The sequence below is a fragment of the Pogonomyrmex barbatus genome, unplaced genomic scaffold (assembly GCF_055798465.1).
Source record: "Pogonomyrmex barbatus isolate J1 unplaced genomic scaffold, ASM5579846v1 scaffold9, whole genome shotgun sequence".
In the NCBI taxonomy this organism is placed as follows: domain Eukaryota; kingdom Metazoa; phylum Arthropoda; class Insecta; order Hymenoptera; family Formicidae; genus Pogonomyrmex; species Pogonomyrmex barbatus.
The window spans coordinates 1,310,182-1,336,996 of record NW_028297193.1 but is presented as its reverse complement, the minus strand read 5'-3'; the positions used below and the strand labels follow the sequence as shown (position 1 = coordinate 1,336,996).

Sequence of the window (26,815 nt, the reverse complement as noted above, 5' to 3'; positions counted from 1 at the left end):
GAAAAACTGAGGCGCGCGACGAAGCGGAGACACTAATGTCTGTGGAGACAGCGATGAGAAAAGGGTGTGATGCCCTAGGATACACGTCATAAATATTGTAAGCACGTGGATGTGCGAAACAAGAGCTTAATCTACTTCCGTGTTGCGAAGTAAAATTATCACCGGGTGATAAATTAGAAAAAAAGTCGCCTGTCGTAAATCGATACAAAGATATCCTTTATCCTTTTTTTCTATTTGAAGCTCTTCCAGACCTTTCCGAACTTTAAGAACTCATCCGAAAAAAGACTGCGACAAGTTTTGTCGCAGTTTCCTCGCAATCAATCAACTTTGACAATCAATAATCAGTATTATTTATATAAAATAATTTTGATGTTATAACTTCGCAGTAAAGCTTTTAAAATCTCAATGTACAATTGTAAAATCGGCGATAAATGCGAAGTCCTTTCAGCGGATATCAATACACAAGACACAATTCCCAAAAGAGATCCGCGAAATTCATTATTCGCGAATAGGCAAAGCGCTGTCGGATTTGTCCGTATCGACTCTCTCATTACGTGCTGACGTGCAATTTATCGAGTAAAAGTTCTTTTGTGTTTTCATTTGTATGACTGACGGCGGCGGCGCGGTGATTTATCGTCGCGCCCGAGCTCGACTGCAAAGCCACGGAAGTCTGAAAAGAGCAATGCTTGCCCGGCTGGCTCTGCTGCTGTGTATCGAGTCGTTGACAGGTTTTCCTGGCAGCGTATATCAGGACGCGATGTCACATATCGTGAGCGCGAATGGAAAAAGTCAGCATCGCGCGATAAATCAGCCGCCGAATCCCGCGCGCTTACGCGACAGATGGCGACGAGAGATATCAGGACGACACACCCCGGGGACGAGATCAAAATTCACGAGAAGACTTTTCAAAACTCAAATTTTCAAATTTCAAGAAGAACTTTTCCCGAATATGTGATCTCTGCTCCTTATTCAACGGAGACGCGAGTTTCGCGGATTTCCTCGCGCGAAATGTAAATTTCTTAACGCCAACTTCGAAGTTTAATTAAAGATTTATTTCTAGACGCAACTTTCTTCCTCCCTCTCTCGGCTTTGCCTCTCCCTCCCACCTAGATCACCCGCGGTTGGTCCGGAAAAACTTACTGCATTTTGCTTGTTCTTATTGGCCTCGACCTGTATGGGCACGGTCTTATCGGGTCGGCGATCATTGGGGCAGCAGAGCCACGACCTAGACCTGGTGAGCCCCCTGGACTCTTCCTCCTCGTCCTCGACGACCTCCTCGTCCTCCGTGGTCGCGCAATGGACGTAGACGAGGTCGTCGCGGCGCAGTGGCGGCTCGAAGACGGACTCCTTGGCGGCCAAGGCTGGCGCGTGACCGGAAAACATCTGCACCGGATAGCGTGCCGATTGTTGCTGCTGCTGACGCTGAGACTGAGGCTGCGGCTGATGCTGTTGTTGCTGCTGCAGCTGCACGTGCTGTCGATGCAGGTGATCCACGTAGTAGCGCGGCTCCGCCGAGCCATTGTTTACGGCTACCGCGAAACCCGCCACGTTGAATTTCCGAGAGCTGCGAGCTGCTGGCGACCCAGAACGCTCCTCAGGAAGGCATCTTCCGCCGTTCCGCGCGATGTAATCTCAGATCGATCGCGATCGAGACACCGTCGCGGATCGTCGATCGCGCCGATCGAACGGTCGCGGAGGGAGGGGGGGGACCACCACCACCACCACCACCAGCAGCACCGCTGTCCTCTCCTCTCTGCCCCGTCGAGTTTCGTTTAATTTATCTTCGATCTTATTGCTTTCCGCCTGTGGATCGCCCGAGATCGTGCGACTGCGTCGGAGCGGATGTTGCGGTGATGCCCGACCCGCGTGATCAAATTATAGCGGGCTTCGCCGGTTGACTGGATACACCGGGCACGAGGAGGAAATAATCGACGAATGTTTTAAGGAACGCTTTGTTTATCCGAGGATGGAAAGCCGGGGTAAGTCGATAAGTAACGGAGCCGTGTCGTTGGATGCGCGTCGTTTCACGAGTTAATGCGGATAAACGTGGCAAGTGCGGCTGACGTTCGGTCCAAGGATAATGCGAATACACCGTATCGCACCGTATTGTGCACGTCTATCCTACATTCACATATGTATGTGCGTGAATAAAATATATTTTCGGATCGGTGAAAGAGGGAGGGAGATTTATGAATAAAGCGCGCGACAGCGCGCGGGGGCTTTACCGCGTCGAGAGAGAGTACCACGATTTGCGGATAGAATTCGATGGACAGATAGATACGTTACGCGATATTGCACCAGCGGTTACATCGACGCTAGCATTTCGCACATGGTATTGATCGACTTCTATTTTGGACTCGCACCGCATATATTTTTCGTACTCACTCGCGTTCCTAGTCCATCGCGCATGGTCTAACGATATTAGTCGGTGTCTGTGCATCCGAATCGATACCTGTTTCTGAAATACTTGTTTCGTTTGGCCAAAATCACAATATTGCGAAACAATAATATAACGTAACGTAACGTAATGTAACGTAACGTAACATAACATTCGCCAGAAAATACAGAAGCAATCAAATATTAACTTTTGACTTTGCTCACGTGATTTCTCCTCTGGGTCAGTGACAGATCGTAGCAAATTAAAAGCTATATGAAAAAAAAAAGAGTTTTGCTAAAATATGTAAAAAAAATTTGGCCAGATCCGGATGAAAATAATTACGTTGGATCATCAAAATAATTATATGTTCGAATTGAATATTAGGAAATAAATTTTTGCAGTATTATCATATTTCGATATTTTACGATAATAATTTTGACGGTTTAAAAAATCATTTTCAGATCTGTGTCTGATCAAATTTTTAGATACTTCATCAATAAAATTATAATTACATAAAATTACATAAAAGTTTTTTTTTATGTTTAATATTCCAGGATGTAAATATTTAAAAAGAATCAAAGTTCTCGATATCATCGAATTTCACAGATAGAACAGTTTTGCTAAAGTATCTGAAAATAATATTCTTGTACTATCAAAATATTTGATGTAGAATGTCCAATTAGTTGCTAAAATATCAATATATTTTGCGTATGTAATTCTGCAATGTATCGACCTATGTATGTATACACCTAAAATATATATCTGTTCTATATAATAATTTCGAACAATAAAATTATTTTCAGATCTGCATCCAGCCAAATTTTTAAATACTTCAGCAAACTCGCTTTCCATATATCACCGAGAATTTTTTTTTCGCGACGCTTAACGAGCTCGTTGTGATGTGGCGATGTTCGTAAATTATTCATTAGCAGGTCTGCGAAACCGTGAAATGACGGAGATCGGATTATTTTCGGGGATTAAAATTTGCCGCGTAAACTGATCGGAGCATCGGCCGCTCTAAATATCTGAAATATTCAGCGCATTTAAAACGCCCCGTGCATCGCAACTCGTGCCATTAAAGCTTAAATATGGTTCATCTATCTGAACGCGAGTGCGTTTCTGTAGCGAAATCCGCTGGCGATCGATGCCAACTTTTTCCCGCCCATCCTCCTCCTCCTCCTCCTCCTCCTCCTCCTCCTCCTCCTTCTCCTCCTCCTCCTCCTCACCCCCTTTCGTTTACAAAACTCCCATGTCGACGTGACCGGTTTATGTTACATCCTATCTGCACGATACTGGGCCAACGAGAAAACATTCCTGCCCTGCCTCGTGTGCCGAGGAGAGATTCCGGGGGGGCGACGAAGACGGACGAACGGACGGACGCGGAAACTTCCGAAAACAACCCCCTCTTACCCGGCAGCGGCAACCCGTTTTCGTCGTTACGTGATTCACGCGAAACTTCCTCATGACTACGAGGATGGCGTGAATCTCGCGCAAAAACGCATCTAAAACGTAAATTCCTGACCGGCCGTTTTCCGCGAGCGGCATGGATGGATCGCGATTACGCGGCGCTGGATGAAGCGCTCGATAAAACTGGCGCTAAATAACGAGTACCGCTCGGGCTAACGACGGCCGGAGCCGTCTAAAGTAGATACGGAAACTCCGCCCTTAATCCCGACTGCAAGAAACGCGCCCGTTGTCGGGCTCGTCGCGGGTTCGATTAACCCCTTCTTCAACGCTGGAGCCCATTAAACTCGAGCGAGTTCCTAGCTTATGAAGTAAACGATGCTGCTCCTGAATAACGCTCGTCAGTTCGTCACGTTGAAAATCTTTCGGCGAACTTCTCAATTATATTCTTCTCCCTCGGCGGTTTACTACTTGAATAATAATAATAATAATAATAATAATAATAAAAAGAACCTGTTGAATTCCAAAAATATGCTTCCAAAAAAACGAATGAAATGTGCAGCATGGAAAGGTTGGTGGGCGTTGAATGTACGGCCTTGTTAAAAAATACCGACGCGAGAGGAACGAGAATTTAATAAATCATCCGCTGCCCACGGTGGCTGTTTGTCCTCGCGACGCCCACGAGGATTCACGAAGCGTTGTGCGTAATTGAGTTTGCACTGGCGTTAAGTAGCCGCCAGGATCTCCTTGGTCTAGAAACTCTTTAATTATTATTTAACCATTCAAGCCCAAGCGTTACGCGCGAGGGAAACCGCAAGGTGTGCAACATTCCGAAAAAAGGCGAGCGGACTTCCCGACCGTTAATTCGACGTCTGCGATTCGCAAACGCGCGTGTTTTGACGTGTGTGTCTTGTTAAGTCGGACGGTGAACTTCGCGATGAACGGAGAGAGAATTGAAAAGGAATTTTAGACTCGAGAGAGAAGGTAACAAACACGTGTCGATGATTTGCAAACGCGTGTAACGATAATAAGCGTAAATAATCGCGCGTAATGGCGAGAAACCGGTCCAAGCGAGACGAGGACAGGCGACGAGAACAAAATTTTCTCGCGGGAATCGAGATTCCCAGGGAGAATAGGAGAAAAGAGAGGGAGCGAGTGCGGATGATACGTGTCTCTGGCAGACACGTTCTCTTATCATAACTCAACGGCAGCTCGCGGAAATAAAAATCGTCGTCGTGCGCGACGTTGAAATTCCGGAGTTCCGCGGCGCGTAAACGAGAGGAATCGCGGAATCGCCGCTCTTATCAGCCGTGCAACTTCGTTAATTAAACGAGTTAATTACTAGGGAAAGGGGAGAGGGCGCAATGGGAGAACCGTGCGAATTTAGAAAAACGGACCGGCGACGACGAGCAAGCTGGACGAACGCTAATTGCGGACGATCAACGCGATGTCGCGGGGGCGAGCACGCACAGAATACGAGTTTAACAAACCCTAAGGGAAGGAACAAGGGGGGGGGAGAGTGAATGCTGCTGAAGCTTCGACAGCTGTAGGGGACAATCTCATTTGCAAATACAGAGCGAGTCGCGAGTAGCGCGAGTCACTCTATATGAAGAAAAAAATAATTTTCGAATGAACGAAAGATTAAAAAGATTTTGAAAATCCAGAATTCAAAATGTCGCGGAGGTAAAAAATGTGATAAGAATAGAGTGGGAAAATGTCTCGCAGTCATGACGAAAATCAACAGTGAGGGGGGGGGGGCGGAACGCGTATAATCGCCGAGCGATTTACGCACGCGGGTCGCAGGGTCGCGCAAAGGGGTGCTGACGGATGGATATTACATGAGTAATTAGTGCACGCGCGCGCGCTGTAGGGAACGCACACGCGGATGAACCGGCACGACGACCCGACGACGACGACGACGACGATGACGACGACGACTGCATCGCAGAGTTGGGAGTGTCGGCAATTAAACGTCACACGCCGACGAGCAACGCGCGCCATTCGGCCGGCGCTGTTTATTAATACCGTTGCAAAAAGGGCACAATTAAGGGGCGGTGCGCGCGCGTTTGCTGCGCGTTTGCCGAGCTGCGAAAATAATTTACGCGCACTTCTGCAAATCCGAATAAACGGATGAATGGTAAAGAGATATGCGATTAACGCCTGCCGTCCGCCTGCTGAATCTAAATGTCGCCCGCGATTTTGCAGCGAAAGAGTAATTCGCGCGGCGAATTTTTCTTCTCTCCCTTTTCTCTTCTAACGCAAGGCGGATGAAGCTATCGCTCCACGGCGGAATGAGAGTAATCGATTTAAATATACGAGCATACCGCCGCGCGCGCGCTTATCGTATCCCTTAAGTGGCCCTTTCTTCAGGGGCGAGGGCTCAACGAGTGCCTTTCTTTAATTGCGCGGTGCACGACACGGCTTCGCGAGCCTCTTTCCCGAACGAGGCATGGATTGCAAAAAGCCCATCAAAGAATTAAGGTGGGCTTCCCTCCTCTCCCTGGTCGGATCTCATCGGATCTCTCAATTTCCGCCTCTCTCCCGTAGCGCACCTTCGTAGCTTCTTCTTTTTCTCTCTTTTTTTTTTTTTTTCTTTCTCAAAGGAAACGAGAAGAGGCACATGGAAAGAGCACCTCTCTTTTCCTCTCATTTTCCCTTTCTCTCTCTCTCTCTCTCTCTCTCTCTCACGGACGGAGAACGCGGAAGGGACGACGCCTCGCACGGAAACTAGTTTGTTAAACTCGTTACCGATCCCCGCCGCCGTGGCAACGTTCGGTTTTACTTTCCCGAAAAGCGACGGAGGGTCGCGCACGTCAGACGAAAAACTCTGTCTCGTGATAGCTGCCGCTGCTGCATATAGCACGAGTCGCATTTATGACCGATTATTAACGGCACGTGCGATCAATTCAACGGCGCCGTGAACGCGATCACGTTCTATGCGAGCGACAGGCATCGCAGGGTCAAGGTGCACACGTATCACGAATTCATGAAACGCGTCACGCACATCTCGCGGAGAATGCAATTTGCGGAAATGCGACGAGAGGGACTTCGAGGAGGAGTGAAGTCGATTGCATATTGATCAAAGAAATATGGAAGAACGAGGGGGGAAAACGGGGGGACTTTACGTGTGTATATATATATATACATATTTTATGTGGAAAAATATGACTTTCTACAAGATCGGAGTTGTAATCAGTGCCACGACAATTTCTTCTCTCGTCTGATTGCCACGCAGATGAAATTCCCTCCGTCGGCCGGAACGCGTAGCGGGTTTACGACAAGTAATTTATTACCGTGATGATTGGATACTCGGATCGACGATGCGTAACCGTAGGATCGAGCCATTACCGCGTAAAAGGCGGATCTATCGGCGATATCGCGGGCGTAAATGTGTCACATATTGCCCGGCAACGCACGGCAAAAACAAGAGTCGCCTATGTATATAACGATCTATGCGCCTGACGCGCGTGCACGTTGTACGTCGAATCGCGTTTTATCGCCGCGGCGACCGCGAGATACCCAAGATACCCTTCCCCTTCCAAGAAAGTCGTTCGGCGGGCTGCGATTATCGCTCTATCGCGCGTTATCGTACCGCGATAACGCACCTTAATACGAGATAATTCGATGTCATTCGATACCGAATGACGTCCCATTTATACCGCGCGCGTTACTTCCTTATGAATTCTCGGCTTGAATTAAAGTCCAACAAGTTCCTCGGCCGCGCGACGTGGCAACACGTCCGAAAGCGGTTTGAGAGAGACGGAAAACGTTTCGAGGGACGGATGCACGTCTCGAGAGTGCTGATCGATGCCGGAATAATGACGGGAATGGAGGAGTAGGAAGGAAGGAAGGAAGGAAGGAAGGAAGGAAGGAAGGAAGGAAGGAAGGACGCGTTTCGGGAGAGTTTCGTGCAGCTCGGCCTCTAAGTAGTGGAGATTCCATCCTAGTCGGACCGGACGGCGCCGACCACGATGGATGGCGTGGTATAGTACCCGCGCGGATTTAATGGAAGTTAAATGAATCGCATTGTTCCTATCCCGGGCTCGGCCGAGACCGGCCACTCGTCCGCTCTTTGGCGGCGCGCCAACGGCGGCTCCGCGCGAAGGGGGAAAGCGCGCCCGCGGCGCGGAAAAGCGGCGGATGAGCAGCGAGAGAAACGGCCGAGCGATGCATCAGCGGCGGGCTCATACTCTCTAAGGTGGACTCGTGGTGGACCCTTTCGCTCGCGCCACGAGCCAATCTCGATTATACACGCCGCGAGGGAGAGACGACGGGCACAGCCAGTTAACGCGACACTTGCACGCCGTAAAAAGAAAAACGCTCGAACGTAACGTATCGCCGACGTCACGCCAGAGCGTTTACGCACGAAGAGAAACAGATTACGAGCATTGTCACGGCGTTGAAGTGACACACGTCCGCGAACGTCGTTCCACATAGACGCGGTGGTGCTAATTTCATTATCCCACGCGGTATCGGTCGCGGTATCGCTTGATACCGTGCAGCGACCAAAAATGACCTTTCGGCTAATTTCTTATTAATCGATCGCTCGGAGCCGCGCGAGTGAATGTACATGATGTAACAACGGCCGAGATGCGGCGTAGGTAATTACTTAACGCGAATCGCCCGTTAATGCGAGTCACAGCCGCACGTTTCATTAGCCGCCGGTACCATTAATCGTGATTTCTCCTATCACCTAATTAAACGGGCGAACTCGGCGAGCACGTGACTAGTCAATTCCGGCGTGAGGCACCACCACCACCACCACCACCATCACTACCACCCGCCACGGCCGTCCGGCCGCTCGTAAATCCTCGTCCCTCCGAACGCAGCATGAGACATCGAAAGGGTTACGATTACGCGCGGGATTATGGCCGTCGTAAAAGTCGCCGGCGCACTTCCGCGACCTGTTCCTCTCCCTTTTAACATTCCACGAGGAATCGGAAGGGAATCCACCGCGTAAAAGAAATCCACCCCGGAGATATACCCCCCTGCGGGGTGCAGCACGAAGAGAGATTCTATATATAAGAAAAGCTTGGTAGCGCCATTATGAAAGCACGATGACAAGAGGTATTGGCGAGATAGAAGCTTGAGTCGCGGAGTCGATTACGAAAGGAAAAGAGCCCCCGACGAAGCCCCCAGCGATCGCGTGTGCGTGTCTCCGCATCGTTCGTGTCTATAAGACGGGGGAGGATGATAGCGCGCATCGCACGGTACCGATTCGCGTTAGCGCCGTAATTGCTTTCGCATCGATTCTTTTTACGAGGTCAGCCGCTCGTAACATAACTACGCCATGGTTGTTCTCGTGGCCCAGAATCTCGCCCCGAAGCTTCCCTTCCTCCCCGCGAAAAACTTTGAAATATCGCCGACCGACCTCTCACGCGTGTACTCGAATCGGCAAAGCTGTTTTCGCGATAAGAACCGACGAGGTATTTCTCCAATCGGTACTCCTTGCAATTGGGTCGATCGGACCGATTTGGGGAATCGGCGATCCCCCAAGATTTACCGCACGATCGGCGACGATCACTGCTCGCGCATCGACGTCGACGTCGGCATCGGCGTCGGCGTTAAATCGGCGAAGCGAATCGGGAGATCTCACGGAGATCGGCGCGACGGCGAGCGAACGAACGCCAAGACGCTCGGTGACAGACTGAACCGGACAGACTACCGAACAGTGTTCGGTGTTCCTACACCCCGAAGGTGTTTGAGGAGGCGCCGGCCGAGGGCGACCGACCGCCACCGAGCGTTGCCGATCCGGCTCGTTGCACCGAAAGCTCCGCGGCCTGCAGTTATCTATCCCCGCGTTCTCGCTCGCTCGCTCGCTCGCGATGCGCGATACCACCGTGTCGTTGTGGGTGGTACACGGTAATGCAGTCGTCGCGAGAGAATTTCGAAGAGGATAATAAAGCCCACCGATCTGTCCATTAATGCGTTAATTCGTCGTTCGAATTTCCAAATTAACCCTCCTCCTTCTTGCGAGAACTCAAAAAGTCGCCTATGATCATAAATGGAAGCGATTTTTTGATGCGATTAACTGCGTCTTGTCGTGTCTTTTTAACTTCAACATTCTTTACTTTCCCTCTTCCTTCTCTCTCGTCTTTTTTCGCCAGGAGCGTCACAAACGTACTTGCAAACGGATATCGATCGCGCGTCGCTCCGAGAGAGATAGTTCGGCCGAGGCCGAAGTCAGCACGAGCTTCGCTCGCTCCGGCTTGCGAGAATCGGGGATAGAACGGTTAAGATAAAGCGAATCCATTAGGCATCCTGAGAACGGATGCCCTTTAAGGTGTGAGGCGACAAGAAGAAACCGCAGCTGACATAATCACAGGGGAGGAGAGAAACGTGACTATTACGGCACGACGCACCGCGCGCGGCCGCGAGCCGCGAGAAGATTGCTGTAGCGGTTAACCGGAATAGCGACACTTAGGCGAAATTATTAGGATCACCGCAAATGACTCCTCCTCTCTCTCCGTATTCCCTCATGTCTAACTCGTTAAGACGTACGTCGCGTGGAAAAACGTCCCGGTATCGTTGCGGTATCACGCGGATCCGTTCCTATGGCGTGCACCATAGGAACCGCTTACGTCTGCGACGAACCATTAATCTCACGAGTTGCCGTAAGTCATCAGCCTCCTCGGCGATAAACAATAAAAATTGTGAAAACGCACGAAGCGGACAACGTGGAAATGAATCGCGCCGCGATCGAACGCGATTCCGCCTGCCGACCGAGGGGGGAAAAAAGTCAAAGACGCGAAAAGTGCGGAGAAGTTGGGAGTGGGAATGGGGAAAGGAGGGAGAACCGCAAGACCGAGAGCGATTGTATTAGTGTAATTATGTAGGCGGGACCGACCTGGGCGCGGTGTCTTAATTAACTCCGCTAATTTCTCGATTAACGCGACGACGCGGGAGCAATGTGGAAAAGGGCGAAGGTCGGCGAAGACGAAAAACGGCTGGCTTCCCCGAGTGGAGCCGAGAACTTCACCGTCGTCTCCGCGCACGAATTCTTCGAATCACGGCGAATCTCGCGTGAAACGGGAACCCGTCTCGGCGCGAGATCCTAATCTCCCGATCTACATACGGCAGCAGGTTGTACGCGCTTACGAGCTACGCGCGATTATGAGTGTCGACACGCCAAGCGGAGCGTGTTATCCGAAACGCCGCTCGAATGGAAAACAAGATGCTTCGCATAAAATTAGAAGCGTGGCTTCCTCCTAACGCGGCCCGTTACCGCGATTATTTTTACCGTCCTGCGAAAGACAGCCACGCTTATCGTCTAAGGGCGTATGCATAATCAGATTACGTCATGGCCCAACCAAGGATCACGAAGGTGTAGCTCCCTTTTTCCCCACCCGGAAGATTTTATTAATCTTTACGTGTGTCTGCCGCTCGCCGAGCATGAAAGCCTTCCTCGAGATTTCAAGACCTTGTTCTTTTTTTCTCAGCCTCGCGCACCTGTTGGCGCAATTTTAACGCCTCTTACGGTATCATCGCCGCGGCGTACCGTTTATTGCGTCACGCGAGCGTATAACGAGAGAATTCATAGGGGAAGACGAGGAGATATGGAATTCCTCGGAGTCCGACGACGAGGGGAGGGGGAGGGGGGAGGGCGGAAGTAAATATCCTCGGGAGAAAGGATGTGGGCGTCGCGCGCGATGGAAAATAACGATCGGCCGCTCTAGAAAAACATCGTCTCAGGATATTTCTTTCGTCTTCCGAGACGAGGCGAGGCGGCCCGGCCGACCGACCGACCGATCGTCGCCGGGTTATCGCGCGCCCGGATCGCTCGCACGGCTCATTTGTCCGGGAAAAAATTGCGGATTCTTATTGCGGCCTTTATTACTCCGTCGCGGCCTATCACCTATCCAGCTTCATCTTTTTTTCATGGTGCCGTCGTTTCGGCGCGCATCCTTCCTTACACGCTCTGATAACAATCTGTCCCCTCCTCGCAACCGCCGGCTACGCGACGCCGTCTCGCTTTCTTCTTCCCTTTTATGGCCACTCTGTTACAATTAGGAAGTATTAACTGCATTTCCGGACAACGTGCACGACCCACGATAATTACAAATTAATCGGTCAAGCATTAAAATAACAACTATTTCGTTCAGTATTTGTATACTTTATTTTTTATTATAGTATTGGTTAATTTCTTTTTTATCACAACAAGAATCCTCACACAATGTCCTATGACGACATCAGTGCTCGCGATAAAGTTCGCATTCCCTAAAGTCGTTCAGCGAGTTTATTTTCTTGGTTCAACTTTAGATATCTTTTTTCCGTGGGATATAATAATTTCTTGCCAATCGTGGCGGCGATAGATACACACGAAAATGTAATATCGTCGTTGCACGCAAATATTTCGATTGCACATTTACGTTAGCGTATCATCTCGCACGATAACACGGCTCTAGTAATCTCTAGTAATTTCGGTGTAACGACGGGGAATTAACATCGCTGTTACGTTTACCTCGACGCCTCCCTCGCGCTCCCCTCGCGACTTCTCCGTTCCATTTCTATGGAAATTCGCGCGGAACAGCGTCTCCGCGAGGAAACAGCTTCGCCGCACGAACGGGCGATTTAAGATGCTGCATATTTGCGCTTTTCTCGTGAAACGGACGCCGTCAGAATCCGGTGTAACGCGGACGCGCGAAAGCTTTTCCGCACATTCGCAGACGTGAATGGAAAAAGGAAGGAAAAACATCACCGGGTGATGTGATGTTTGGCTCTTGGCGTTTCTCTTAAAAATGCGCGCAAATGCGTACGTTACACCGAGATATTTATGCCTGGAAAAAGCTACGTAGAATGAAAAATGATGTTACTTCTATATATGTTTTTTATACATTCATATCTTTTTTATCTTCTTACAATTAGCGAAGTCTTCCGCGTGGGGTGCAACGTTGCTCTTCAGTGAGCGGTCAAAATTCGCTGGCTTTCTCTGCTTTTTCGATGCCATAATGCGAAGCGTAATAACGGTTATTTATAGGCAGTAAACGACGCATGCTTCTTTTTTCCTTCCCCGAAACCATCCTCCTTCTGTTCTCCTGTTCTCGTTCCTCGAAACACGGGAGTGGAGGCTCTCGCGAGAAATCGCGATAACCTCGGAATTTGGCCGACGTGCTTTTATTTCTCTTTTCCCCTGCAGCTGTCGTGACTTTTAAAACGAGCAGGGAAGCTCGCGCGTTACGAGCGCGATCGCGAACCGAATCATCCGCCGAAACCGAAACGTCCCGAGAGAGAGAGAGATGGGAATTTCATCGTCGAAGCAATTCGAGCAGAAATCGAAATTTAAAGATGTGCCGCAAAAATTCCTGGTGGTCAATTTGAATGGTGAAAATTTATCTAAAAATTTATCCAAAATTTAATCGCAACTTTATGTCTGCATACTCGACGACTGAGATGTATTCTTCCTTCTTTTCTTTCAAAATTGTTACATAATTGTTCATTGACAATTTTCATGCGACAATTTTTAGAATTTTTGGCTATTCTTCAACGACGAATTGAAAAAGATTTCGTGTAAACAATGTCGATGTACGGTGTTTAATCTACGCTTCGTAATTCGATACCGAAGCTGGCGGGCGTGATCGACGAGCGCGGACGGGGGAAAGCAGGGAATGCAGAAATTGCACGTCTTGCCATCTTCCACGACGGCATACCGCGCCTCGGTGGTGGTATCGCGGTTAATTGCGGCTGACAAAGAAATTCCCAGGCGCGAACTCGCGATACGAAGGGGGAAATAATAGAGAGCCGTGGACGCGGCGAGAGATGAAGGAGTTAAGCGAAACGAGTGCTCTGCTCGCTAAGGAAAACCGAGGATTATCGGCATGCAAAGACAATTTCCCCTGTGGATAATTGCGCGTCTCGTTGACTTTCCATCAACGCGAATGTTGCATTAACAAGCAGACGTACCCCAGAACTTCATCAGTCGATAATTTGTAAGGCAGTTTTTCTCAACTTGAGGAATACTTCAAATAATAATATGAAGAAGGAAGACATGTATATCTCTTAAGGCCCAACTATTTTGGTAATTTTGATTTGAAGAGTTTCGACCATATATCTGTCTTTATCTTTTTTCCTAAATAAATAAAGATATATATAATAAGATATATACATATTTAAGACTCGTTTAAAGCCAAAGTAACAATGGTGCAATCGGGCATTAATGAATTTTTCCTTTGATAAGACGAGTGCATCGCGTTAATTATTATCATATGTTACACAGCACGTGAAGTGCCGTGTAAAATTTAAGGGATTAAGCGCGTTCTACAGAATCTTCCTGTCAACATGCATGTATGTTGTATGTACGCGAGATATGACAGGTATGACAGGTCCCATCACAAGTTTATAACGGTAAGGCAGACGTTCGCCAAGCGATCACGCGAAAGCGATTCGCGCACGCGAAACGCGGAACGAATATAATGCCGAGAGGCGAATCGGTCGAAGATGTAGATATCGACAGTCGTTTTATTGAGGTGGATAGATCGTCGCGACTCACCTTATTCGCGAGGTCCAGCATATTTCCCGTTCCGCCGGCGGCAGCCTCCACTAGCTTTTGAAGACTATGGGGTTCCGGAGACAAATCACGGGCACCGCTGTCGAACTCCCAACTTTCATGTCGTCCCGACACGGTGCCTGTAATAGGTAAATTACATTTGGCGTTCATTTAACAGAGAAAAGTACCGTGAGTGATCATTTTTAATCATTTCTATTTTTTTAATTAATATCTTTTTTCTTGCACGAGAAACATGATTTTGAAATTTTAACTCATAAATTAAATAAAGCTAACTTTAACTCATAAATTATTTCGTCTATTCTGAAATATTAATCTCGGAAAATTTTAAAATTTCATTCTATCGATATCACCAGAAAATTGTTAATTAAAAAAAAAAAAAAAAAAAAAAAAAAAAAAAAAAAAAAAAAAAAAAAAAAAAGGTTTCAAAGAACCGTTTGGTATTTCTAATACTAACGCGAAGAGATTCTCCGAGAAGATTATTGAATTGCGTACAAGATTCTTGTTTTACCATTGTTCCTAGCGAAATCATCATAAAAGTAGGAATGTGAATTAAACATTTCCTTTTACGGTCCGGTTATCATTTAATCAAAATTTATGATCGAATGGCGAACGGCGCGAGATACGCGCGCGTCAATAATGCGTCATTATTGACTAAAAGTCGCCATCTCCAATACGTCCATCGATCTCGCGTCTCGTATCCAGTTACATGCGACCCGTTCGATCGGGATATTACCAATGCCTGCGCGTATTTCCGCGTTCGTCCCGTATTCATTGTTCCATCAATCATCAATTTTCGAAGGGATAGCTCGCGCTCCTATTTCCACGCGGCACGCAAATACGGCTAGATCGCGATATATTGCCCGGCGCAAAATAACCCCATGACTCTTCGTATTCTGATAAATAGACGTCGTTCAGAGGCGTACTTTCAGAAGCGGATGAAACGGAGGACATAATATTTGTTGCTCGCGCGAAGGCTCCAGTTTTCGTCTCGACTGCGGGGTAATTTATCGTCACGGGCGGAAAGGAGGGAGGATCTGTCTGTGGAAATTCGAACGATTTGTAAGGATTCTTACCGAGGCTGTTGTCGCTGCTGGTGGGCAGGTACTCCGGCGTGTGGGTGTGATGCGGGCTGCTTCGCCGTTTGCCGGCTCTGAGCGCCTCGATTTCCGGTCGCAGGGCCAGACGTCGCCTGAGGAACTCTTGATAGGAAATACGACCGTGTTCGTCCGCGCCCAATTCCCTCATCAATTCCTCCACCGAATTCTCGAGGTTCAATTCCCGGCACACCGTCAATAGGTCCTGGCTGGAAAGTCCAGAAGGCGAGAGGACGCCGTTAGGGGTTGTTAGCGGAATGTTTCGTCTCGGGGACGTAGGCGCGCGAATACGAGGCGGTTACGGATTTAATTTTCGGAATTGCGAACGTCGTGTGTCTCGACAGTAACTCCGAATTTGGACTTCCGTCAGAGAAATTTGCCGATTGCGTCGAGCTCACCGCCGACCACTTAACGCAAATCGCAAATAATAAATCGCCGGTCGTATAGCATATTAAGCGGAATGTGTATTATGAAGACTAAGTACTCTCTTTTCTATGAATAATTCATCTTCGTGAATAATTCATGCGTCAGACAGAGGCAGAACGCGGAAGATGAGGCACGAAACAGTTAAAAGTAGAGAGGCGCGTTCGTCGCTCGGCGACTACGAGCTCGAAAAGCTCGTCCTTATCGATAGCTTATACGTTAGCCCGAGAGAAGAAGAGTATTTAATAATCCATTATGGAGATGAGATCAATGCGGGGAGGACTTTTCCCGATCCCGGCCGACAATGACGATCGCCCGACGTGTACACAGCAAACGGATTTACAAGACCGCTCTATCCCGCGGGCTCTAAGACGTCCTCTCGTTTTAACGATACCGTCGAGATTCATTTAATTAAAAGGGACGGTTACGGGGCGCCGGCGCTTGTCATATCATCCCCGTACGGTCGCGCTCCTCTCCGTCCATTACGATGCTCAAATAATTGTCTAACCGGCTGGAAGGACGAGAGCGGGCGCGTCACTCTTGATTATCGGTCGCGACGGCGGCAACGCCGCGGCTCGATAAAGAGCGATTCGCGATGAGCGAGTCACGCGGCGAACCAACGCGGCTGAGAATCGCAAGCGGATCACCGCGCGCCGCACCGCCGCCGCGCCGGTCCCGTCGCGTTCTCACCGACGCGCGCGGCCCAGGTCGACAGGACAACATTAAAGATGCATCAGTTACAGCCGTCTGCCTCCAGCCGGAGATGTCCCTGGAAAATCGTTAAACCAGCCGGCCTCGTCCTCTCGCGATTTCGTCGCGCGTTTCTCGACGCGAGAGCCGCGACGATCGCTGCTAATTGGAGAAATCGCACGATTGTAAATTATTTACAGTGTAACTCGGATAACCCAGACGGAATATAATAAGCGACGTGAACGTAAAAAATGTATTCGAGGTGTCTGTTAATTTTGTAAAAAAAATTCTCTGAAAATTTCTAGAAGTTTAAATGTTTTTTTTATTCAAAGTTTCAGGCAAAATTAGAAAATTCTTGAATGCAATCTTAAAATAAGTTTATTTTCATACTTTGTAATCATGAAGCTTAATATTAGAATATTAATGCTTTGGCCTGATTACTCTAGAGAAATATGAAATTATTTTTACAAAATTCAACAAATTACAATGTAAATATATACGCAGATGTGTATCGTACATGATTACAATTTGAACAATTAGCGAATTATTAATTAGCCTGCATTATAAAAATAAGATTTTTTTCTGCGACAGAAAATTTAAAAAAATCCTTTGCGGCACAATAAAATAGAATGTGAGTTTCCCTAATTTTCAAGAATAAAAAAGAAATTTCAGGTTTTCCAAGTTTATTACACTATATTATTATAATATAGATAAAACTGCGAGGAATGACAAATTAAGAGTTTTGATTGTATCGTACGAATATTGTTAAAATTCGATCGAATCGAATCTCCAAGCTCCCGTATTTTTCGGCGAGTGACCATCTCAGCGCGCAATCGTGTTCGCTAATTTCCTTTTAAATTCAATTTCTTTCCCATAGACGTAGAAGCTGCGGGTATCGCTCTCGAGACGCACGCGCGCGGGTATCAGAACCGATCCTGAGGGCAGGGTATTCGTCTCTATCTCTCACCGTCGAAACAATGGTGTCGCCGGTTTAGGGACGGTCGTCGGGCGAATTAAACGTCACGCATTAATTACCGTCCGTCCCCACCCGCGCGCCGCCGCGACGTCCATCGCGCGTGATATTAATGGATTACGTACAGCGTCGTCGTCAGGCGGCAGGCCTGCTTCCGGGACGCTTGTCCCGTAACGCACCGAAAGCTCCATCGGAAGCTCGATTCTGATACTACTTGCGGGCGTTGCACTCGAGCGAGTTCCATGCGCGTTTCATCGCGACGCAATTGACGCACGGATCACACTAACGAATGCCATCGACCGGACCGTTATAACTTTAATTGACATTGAAGTCGTACTCGACGTTCCGGAGTTCCTCCGACCTCGCCATTTTTATTTTTATTTTTTTTCTCTCGAATATTGTATAACACGGTAGAAAAAAGAAGAGGCCAGATGCAATTCGATGGGAACTCTACGCTGATTTTTCACTCGATGCAACCCAGACGTCCCGAGACAACCGGAGTCGCGTAAGACACGAACACAGGGTCATTCGTCGACAAGCTCATTCGTTCGCGTTTATTAATAGACAGACAGGCGGACTATGAGAACGTGAGTTTAGGGCGGGTCCGTGTACGTACCATCGCGACACTCGGCGGCGTCCGCCTCTATGTCGGGACAGTCTCTCCAAAGTTCTCATTTCCCAAAGTTTGAGCGGCTGCATTCTCCCTCGCTCCTCCACCTTCTCTTCTTGCACGCGCCACCGACGACCGTTCGTCTTCGATTCACTTTGAGCACGCGTTAACGCGACATGTCGCACGAAAAGTCACGAGTGACGAGACGAATGACGCATATATGGAACGTGGGATAATTCGATTTCTAAAGGATAGAATCCTTGATATCCTTAGAATGCTCATAACATTTGATAAAAATAGAAAAAAAAAAAAAATAAAAATGATAAATGTGTATGTAAAGCTGACATCATTTCGTGGAAATTCATAAATTATTGAAAATTCTAGTCTCACTTTTTATAGTTTTATAGTTTTATCTAGCTTAAACAAATATTTGTGGTCAAAAAATTACGACCAATTTATCACTAGAAAAATTCGTTGTTTTCTGATCAGAAAATTATGACTACCTTATCGCTAGAAAAATTGCACAATAAATATTTTATGATAAATAGAACTCTTTTAAAAAATCTGTCATCGTTCTCTTTAGAATTTATGTAGAACTATGAATTTGAAATCTAGCAATGAATATTAAGAGAACTCACGCGGGACAAAATGAGATGCTGCATGTACCTGACGTCTCGGTTTGTCCTACGGCAGGTTTTCGTGTTTTAATGATCAAAACTATTTGTCTAATTTATTATGTGAAACTATTAAAAATAAAACTCTAGAAGCTCCAATAAATAATAAATTTTCACAAAACGATACGTCAGCTTCACACGCGTAGCTCGATATTCTCAAACGTTAGGACTGATCTGAAATCTGTTACAAATGTCAAGTGCGGTGGCTCTGCACACGAGCAACTTTGATGGATTATTATATCGCGAGAGAATTTACGGTACGTGGAATATCTATCTCTAGGAACGCCTAAGAACGGAGCGGATCGCGCGACGCCGGCCGCGTGTCGAGTGCCACTGCGACGGGCAGATAAATGCACTCTGCGCTGCGGTTCGAAAGGTGAAACAAAAAAGCAGAGCTGGTAGAGAAAAGGAATACTATTCTGTCTACATATCTCGTTGCTGGCGTGAAGAAAACGAACGCAACTTAATCCACCGCGATGCGTGTCGCTCGTCCCGTCTCGTCCCGTTCGCGAGCGCCATATTTGCGGTTTTACATCAGACACGTGAGTTTATTTTAAATGTACACGCAAATCTTTCCGTCTCTCTCTCTCTCTCTCTCTCTCTCTCTCTCTCTCTTTCTTTATTCACGGACTCTCTTTCTATTCGTTTCGCTAAGAAATCGTTGTACGCGAGTCGACGGGAATGAACGGCGGGAGAGTCCCATAAGCATTTTCATAGAGAAACGTCTCGTGCTCTTGTTAAACTGTTCTTTCCTCCGATTAAAATTTAGCCCCGATTCTTGAAGATCAAAATCGCGATTCTCTCTTTTTTCTTTTACCGTGATTTTTTTTTTTTCATGGTGCAGCTGATACTTCCAATTTTTTTCTTTGAATAATTGGAAGAGGGAGGAGTGCACGTGTGAGAGTAATGTATTATTAATCAACGCTCTCGAGAGCCGTGTTTTCTATCGCAATATATTAATTTATTCGGGCGTTATCTCGAAATAAATGGACACCCGGGCGCGACGCACACGGTGCACACGCGTCGCGTATTTACACGAGGCGGCAATTAAACGGCACTTCGACGTTGGAAAGAGAGCGCGATAAATGTGCTACCACGTGGGAAACGATCGCGTTGTAATACGCGGTTTATCATCGGCCTCGGTGTGTTTGCCCGCTCGGCGAGAAAAGTGAATTTAACGGCTTATTTAATTTCGCATTCGCGCCGTCTGTCGCGCACGAGGCGTCGAGTTGCATAAATCATCCCCCATGCGTAGTACCCCCCCCCCCCCATTCGCGATCTCGTTAAACATTTCGAGAAGCAAGAGACGTTGCCGAATCAGATATTCCGGGTGAAAATCGCGGGCGCGGAGACGGGGAGAAAATCGAAGGCTACACCTCTCGCGCGCGACACATACAGATGGATTGAAATTATCGAAGGAGGACTTTCCGAAGAAAATTCCGAGGGCAGACACAAGCTCACGTCGATATTGGCCATGACGTGCGATTGGATCAAAACTCAATTTCGTGTCTCGACCTGTAACGCGGTGATCTCGTTACAATCCTGTACCGCTTTTCGAGATCCGGGGAATTCCCTTCCCTATCTTTAGTTTTAATCAGGGCTCGGAGTGAAACGGTGCTCTCGTGTAGCGAGAGAGAGAGAGAGAGAGAGAGAGAGAGAGAGAGAGAGAGAGGTGGAGGAACAGAAAAATCAAGGGAGATAAAAAACATCGAAGAAATGGAAAATACAGAAACTGTCACTTCTGAGATTTGTGCTCCAATTGTTTCGGGATTATTTCAGGTTTACGACTGAAATTTCTGTACTCTTCCCCCCCCCCCCCCCGAAAAGTTTCAGAATAGCGGATTAATCTTTCGGATTAAACGAGGCTTCACGACTCGACGAAGTTGTTCGTCGGCGAAAGCGAGTCTTGCATTCGCATTTAAAAGGCTAGCACGTAGAGATACTCTGTAATGGACCAATAGGCGCGTCCATTGTTGGGAAATGTGAGAGACCGTCGCTATTGCGTGACGACCGAGAATTTCTCCCGCGTTAAAATGTTTCTTCTCAAACCTGATTGATATCTGATACCGATACTATTGTTCCGCCGTGAGACACGTATTTACAAGAAAACTTTCCATTTACCAAGCTATATTCCACGCGCGGGAAACGCGCGGGATTAGTCGTCTATTAACTTCATGCCCCGCCCGCATTGGCAACCCTCCGAAGAATTCGAAGGATCTTCCATCTCCACGTCGAAGTTACGCGAACGATGATTATCTTTATTAAATTCTGTCTCTCAAATTCAGTAGAATCCCGAAGTGCGCGTGGAAAATATGAAGATAAATAGATCCCAGACAAGAGGAACAAGATATCTTTTTTTTTTTTTATTAAAGTACGGAAGATGTTATTTAAGCAATGCGGGAGATATGTAAGATAATACGTAAAGCACGAGATAAGAACGAAAAAGGAAGCGGAGCCGGAGGCCGCACGGACGCGAGGGCGGTTTCGAGAGAACTCGCGTGCACATTGGAGAACGATGTCGCTGTCTCATTGTCTTTCTCTCTTTATTTCATCGAAACGCAACCCCTCATCGAAGTCCGTTATATGAAAGAGCCTTATACCGCCGGTTCGGCTAATCCACCCTTTCGAAACGAGGCGAGCTCTCGCCTCGTTGGATATCGTTCGTGGGCGCCATTAAAAACAAAAAGAAAAAGAAAGAAGAGAGAAATGAAAAGAAGAGAGGCAAAAAGAGGAAAAAAAAAAAAAGAAGATAGAAGAGGAGAAGAACAAGTGGGGGAGGAGAAAGAGAAGAGATGTTACCTAACGCTGCTTTTTAACGGGAAGAAGAGCCCTCCTCGTGCTCCAGCAAACCCATCGCAAACTTCATCCCTCCCTTCATCTCTTTTAACGCCTGTCCCTTTGTTAGCGCTCTTTCGAGAGGTTTAGATTTCGCGGATAATTAGCGAGAAATCATGTTACTCTGATTGCGTAGGGGCTATTCCCGTCGGGAACGGTCCCCGGATGTCGTCGGTCTTCACCGGACTCGCCGATAAAAATACGATCTTCCCGCGACGGAACTCGGAGGTGGCTCAAGGTAGCTCGGGATATCGGATGGCTCACACGCCATCGGAAGCCACGGCCGTCAATTTTAGCGGCGCGATCGCCCCTATAATGCGGTTCATTTCGGAATCCGACTGGTATTAATAATTCGCAGGAACGACGAGAGACGCGGGACCTTGACGTCGCCGGGCTGCACGATATCGGCATATCGATCGCCGCGGTTTATCAAATTTAAAGCGACAGCATTGGCTCTCCGAAAATAATTCGTTTAACGCGAAGGTCCGCCCCGCCTAAAATGCGCATTCCGCGCTCTATTTCCGATGACACCTCCCTCCGGGAGGTGTTTTATTCACCAGACGAGTCGACGAATTATTCACGTGAGGTATTCTCGCAAAAAAGGACTGCTCTTACTTTGCTTGTAACACGTAAGGGCCGTTTCGTGAGTCGTTTCGCGCGTTTAAAAGTTCTAGTTGTTATCAGACGTTACAAGTGAAAATTCGTACTTCATTGTACTTCTATTCAATTCTACTTCTATTCCCGCTTGGAATCGGAATTTTGCGATAACGAGAATACGGAAGAAGACCACTCGCGAGATCGGGGGGGTTCCGCAATCTGCGAGACGATTCTATTGACGACGGGTCGACAAAACGAGAATTTCCAGCGAGGACAAGACGAGAATTGTGTATCCCGACGGTCGGACGGAGGGAAGGCGTAAATAACGATAACCAGTCGGGACGATTTCGGGATTTATCGCGGGCCGAGTTATCCGAACCGGGGCCGAAATAAACGGGGGCTGCAAAAGCGGGGCGGGCGGCGCAAGCTGGCCGCGCGTAACGAAATTACGAGTGCCGACCGCGTGTAAAAACCCCGCCGTGGGATGGCTTCGACGAAATGCCACAAAACGGACGCGGCGTGTGTTCGGCAGCTCGAGGGACCACCGATCGGCGATCGGATTTCCAAGCTTAGAACGTACGTAAAGGAGGCAGACGTAAATCGCGAAATGGGAGAACGTTTTACACGAAGAGAAGTAAAAAAATATAACACGGTGTATTGCGTATCGCTATTACACGCAAAGCCTTCTTCCGGCTTGTACGATATACCGTTTTTTTTTTTTTTTTCTTTCGTAAATCGAGACGGCAAACGTGAGCCGTCTTTTTTTCGAGTGAGCCTCGGATCGAGACGTATCGATTCGGACGACAGAGCGCCGCTCTCTCGCGGTACTTCTTTCGGGAGAAATTTCCCGCTTTACGCGCTCCATCGCGTGCAAACAAGCCTGTGGGAGCCTCGGCAGCCAGGTAAATCTCGGAATTATAACGAGAATGTCCGCCGGCAAAATCTCATCGCATTGCCCCCCGAATCATTCGCGAGTTTGATACTTTCTTACGCAGAAACGGCGAGACGAAGAGCTATTGTTAGCTGATATTCGTATTCAGATGTAAATAATTTTGCCAACTATACTTTAACATTCTAGAGCTTGAGTATCCGCAATTAATTTTAGAAAAAGTCGTGAAAAAATAATATAGTAACTTTGATACTGATATCAAATGTTACACTTTCTCTTTCTCTTCATCTTATCGGTAATTTTTATTATTTTATATATTATTAATATAATCTCGCATTCAAACGCGTTTCACGAGACTATTCTCGCCTTACGTTAGTCTCGCTTTACGCTTACGTTATATTTCATAAATTTTCTGGATCAAACAACTTTGTTCCAATTGCACAACAAACAGGTTCCAACAAACTTTCTTTCAGCAATCTCTTCTTTGCGATGGAACACTATCAAAACTAAAACTTATATAAAATAAAATTATATAAAAAAGTTTATTCGCGAGGTAAACCGTCTACGAGAACAAGAATGACGGCGAGGAAAAGACGGGGGAAAAGATATCGGAGTCGAACTTACCGTCGACATCTGCGGACGCGCGGTTTCAACTTGGGCAACGATCGCTCGCTCCTTTATTCCGCCGCGTTATTCCAGCGGGGCAACGGCGAGCGGAATTTTACGTTTACGACTACGCTCGCTTTCGTTCACGGAAATCCGTTGCATTACAGAATGCCACAGCCGATATTCGCCGACTGTATTTTACGCGGCGGGAGAAACTCAGTCGCGAGGGAGAAGAGAGAAAGATACGATGGATAAAGGGGTATACAGGGAGTGAAATGCCGATAAACGAGTCTGCAAGCGCAAAGACCCAGCTGGCTGCGCGAAGGAGCAGTCGTACGACTAAAACGACAAGCAGGGAAAAATGAGGAGAGGAAGAGAGAGAGAGAGAGAGAGAGAGAGAGAGAGAGAGAGAGAGAGAGAGAGAGAGCCCGGAGGAGATCGCGGTGGTGTGACTCACTTGCCATAAAACGCGGGGTAACGTGGGGGCCTTCCCCTCGCCAATGGGCCAACCCTCGGGATTATCGTCGAGGGTTCGCCACAGAGACAGAATCGAGCCTGTACCTCCGTGTCGCGTTTCGCCAGAGTCTTCTCCTCGATTCCTATCCACCGCTGTCATCCGGTCAACGCGCATCGAGAAACACACGCAATCCGCCTCTCGCGGACGTGTCACACGAGTCACAACGACGAGTCATGTCCCGGAAAATTGGGTCACCGGTTCTCAACATCGACCCGACAATTACGGGATCTTGAAAATTGCGCGAAAATTAGGCGAGAACCCTTCGCTTCGCGAGAGGAATTTTCTCTAGCGACCGTTCGTACGTCTCTCGGTCGAGAAAAAGACTAGACCTAGACATTAGTCGGGGAACCTGTCAGGTTTAGACCGGTGGGATGGGAGAGAGAAGAAGATGAGCAAAATTGCCCCAAGTATTACGTACACTTGGGGTAGAGGGGGCTGAGCGAACCTCGCGTGCAAAGGGCCGAGATGTGCATCACGTGCGGCGACGGCGAGGGTATAACAAGGTTACGCCGTAAAGCGCGCCGTAATGAATGCCAACAAGTCGAGAAATATTGTCCCGTTCTTCTCTTTAACGGAGAGGAAACGATGGCTGCCGGGTTTGCTCTCTTAATTTGTTTGTAGAACGTACACGCAGGCTTTCTCTCTCTCTCTCTCTCTCTCTCTCTCTCTCTCTCTCTCTCTCTCTCTCTTTCTCTCCTCTTCACCCCGCGCGACTCTCTCCGTCCACTCGCGCGCTCGGCGAATTTCACTTTAAAAACGCGTTTGTGCACGGGGCCTAGGCGAGCTTTGTGCAACGCGCGTGGCTCGCGGAGATAAAAAGGGCCGAAACAACAAATAAACGCAAAGAGAGGGAGAAATCGCGCTCGGGCCGAGTGATCGCTATAAAACATCGCGGCGACGCATCCGCCGCGCAATAAATTATTCCTCGTTAACGAATCGATGTTACTTCCCCCCGGGGGCGATAATTAACGACGTAAAGGCAATTATTATCGGGGGAATGGCGGTTAATTATAAATCATTCCCCGTTTCCAATCTCGCAGATGCCGCCCGCGACCTCGAATCGAAGGATTTATCTCGGAACAATCGCGCGAGATTCGTTAACAGCGCCGGGGCACCGCGGCGATTTCTCGGAAGATCCCGATCGTTTGATCGTATTACCCCCGGTAAAACTAGATCGTCGACGATAAATCTCATCCGCGAGATTAAAGCACGCGTGCGCGCGGCCACGCTGACGACGTCTCAGGCGTGCGTTTCAATTCGATCCTCTTTCGGTTAATGAGTTCTCCTCATTACACGTGAAGGAACGCGCGCGTATGTCGTGATTCTCGATGACGAAGTTATTGCCAGACCAACTCTGTATCTCACGAAAGCATCTATACGTCGTGACAGATTTAGTCAATTAAAACGTGGATCTTATCCACGAGGAAAAAAATGATACTAGTTTACAGCAAAAAATTATTTTAACAAAAATTTTCTTCCTTATAGATGATTTATTTTGGACCTTTGAACGATATCGCAAATTTTTCTAACAAGTCAAATTTCCAAAATTGAGATTTTTGCGACAGAGAATTTAAAGATTTTTTTATAAAGAATATTAATGACAGCTTAAAATTCTGATCACGAAGAAGTCACGAATGTATTTTTCATCTTCCATTAAATGCATTTTTTTTTTTTGACATCTTTCTTTTTATATTCATGTTATAAGGAATTTTAATACAGAGTTTTGATAAAAGCAAGCTTTGCAGATTAAAACTGCCCTTTTCATGTCCATTTCCATCAATATTTATAACTTTGATCTCGGTTTAATTTTCACTCTTTATTTTTCCCCATTCCCCTTAGAAATAAAAAATAGTAAGTTAAAGTTAGAGATTAAAATTAATCCACCTTGATTAAAAATGGACACGATGTTATTTACAATTTCTCTTACGCTATAAAAAATATAATCGCATATCCTTACATGTTTCACAGTTCGAGCAAGTTCCAAATGAAATTTCGAAAGTTTCTCGCGGTATTTAGATGAATAATCCTCTAATAAGAATAATCCTCTCCATTTTCATTTGCAGGAACGAGTTGGTGGAAAAAGCGCGATTAAAAGAGGAGTACTCACCCGCCGAGTTTCTCACCCGCCTTCCGACGTGTGTATAAATGCAGTTTGCGCAGCTTATAGCATAAGGGACGGAGTCCGTGTAAACATTACATGCGTGTAATACACGGAGAGACCATACAGACATAATTTTACCTTCGTAGGTTTATCCACGAAGGTAAAAGGCAAAGGAGCCTGCCGTACGAGCGGTACTGCGGTGGGCGGACGAGACAAAATAGACCGTAGTGCTCGACGTAAAGCGCAGCAAAAAGTACACCTTTAGCTTCATCGAAAAGAAATAAAAGACGGCGCGAGTTCCACGTATATACGTATATACGGCGAGAAGCCCCACGTACGTGTGCGTCTGGTACTGGAAGCGCAATATCGAGGCACATCGCCGACCGGGTGTACCGTCCGCGAAAAGGAAAAACAACGGGAAAACGTATCGAGACATCGGATAACGGAAACGATGAGCGAGGAGCAAAATGGATAAAACGACGGAAGGAAACGTCCTCGAGAGCGGAATCTAATTTGAGAGA

General features: G+C 47.4%; 1 protein-coding gene across 5 annotated transcripts in view; it reads right to left on the bottom strand.

Moving 5' to 3' along the window:
- LOC105428877 (colorectal mutant cancer protein) overlaps positions 1-26,815 on the bottom strand; it is a 40,796-nt gene that overhangs the window by 10,962 nt on the left and 3,019 nt on the right. The window contains exons 3-4 of one of the 5 annotated variants that reach the window (XM_011641449.3): positions 15,359-15,588; positions 14,268-14,404 (exon numbers count right to left, since the gene is read on the bottom strand). In XM_011641449.3, the coding sequence (XP_011639751.1) occupies positions 14,268-14,404; positions 15,359-15,588 (367 nt within the window). Of the gene's footprint in view, positions 1-1,140; positions 2,541-9,152; positions 9,437-14,267; positions 14,405-15,358; positions 15,589-26,815 lie in introns of those variants that run through there. The other 4 variants (XM_089084757.1, XM_089084756.1, XM_089084758.1 and 1 more) reach the window with 4 other exon arrangements.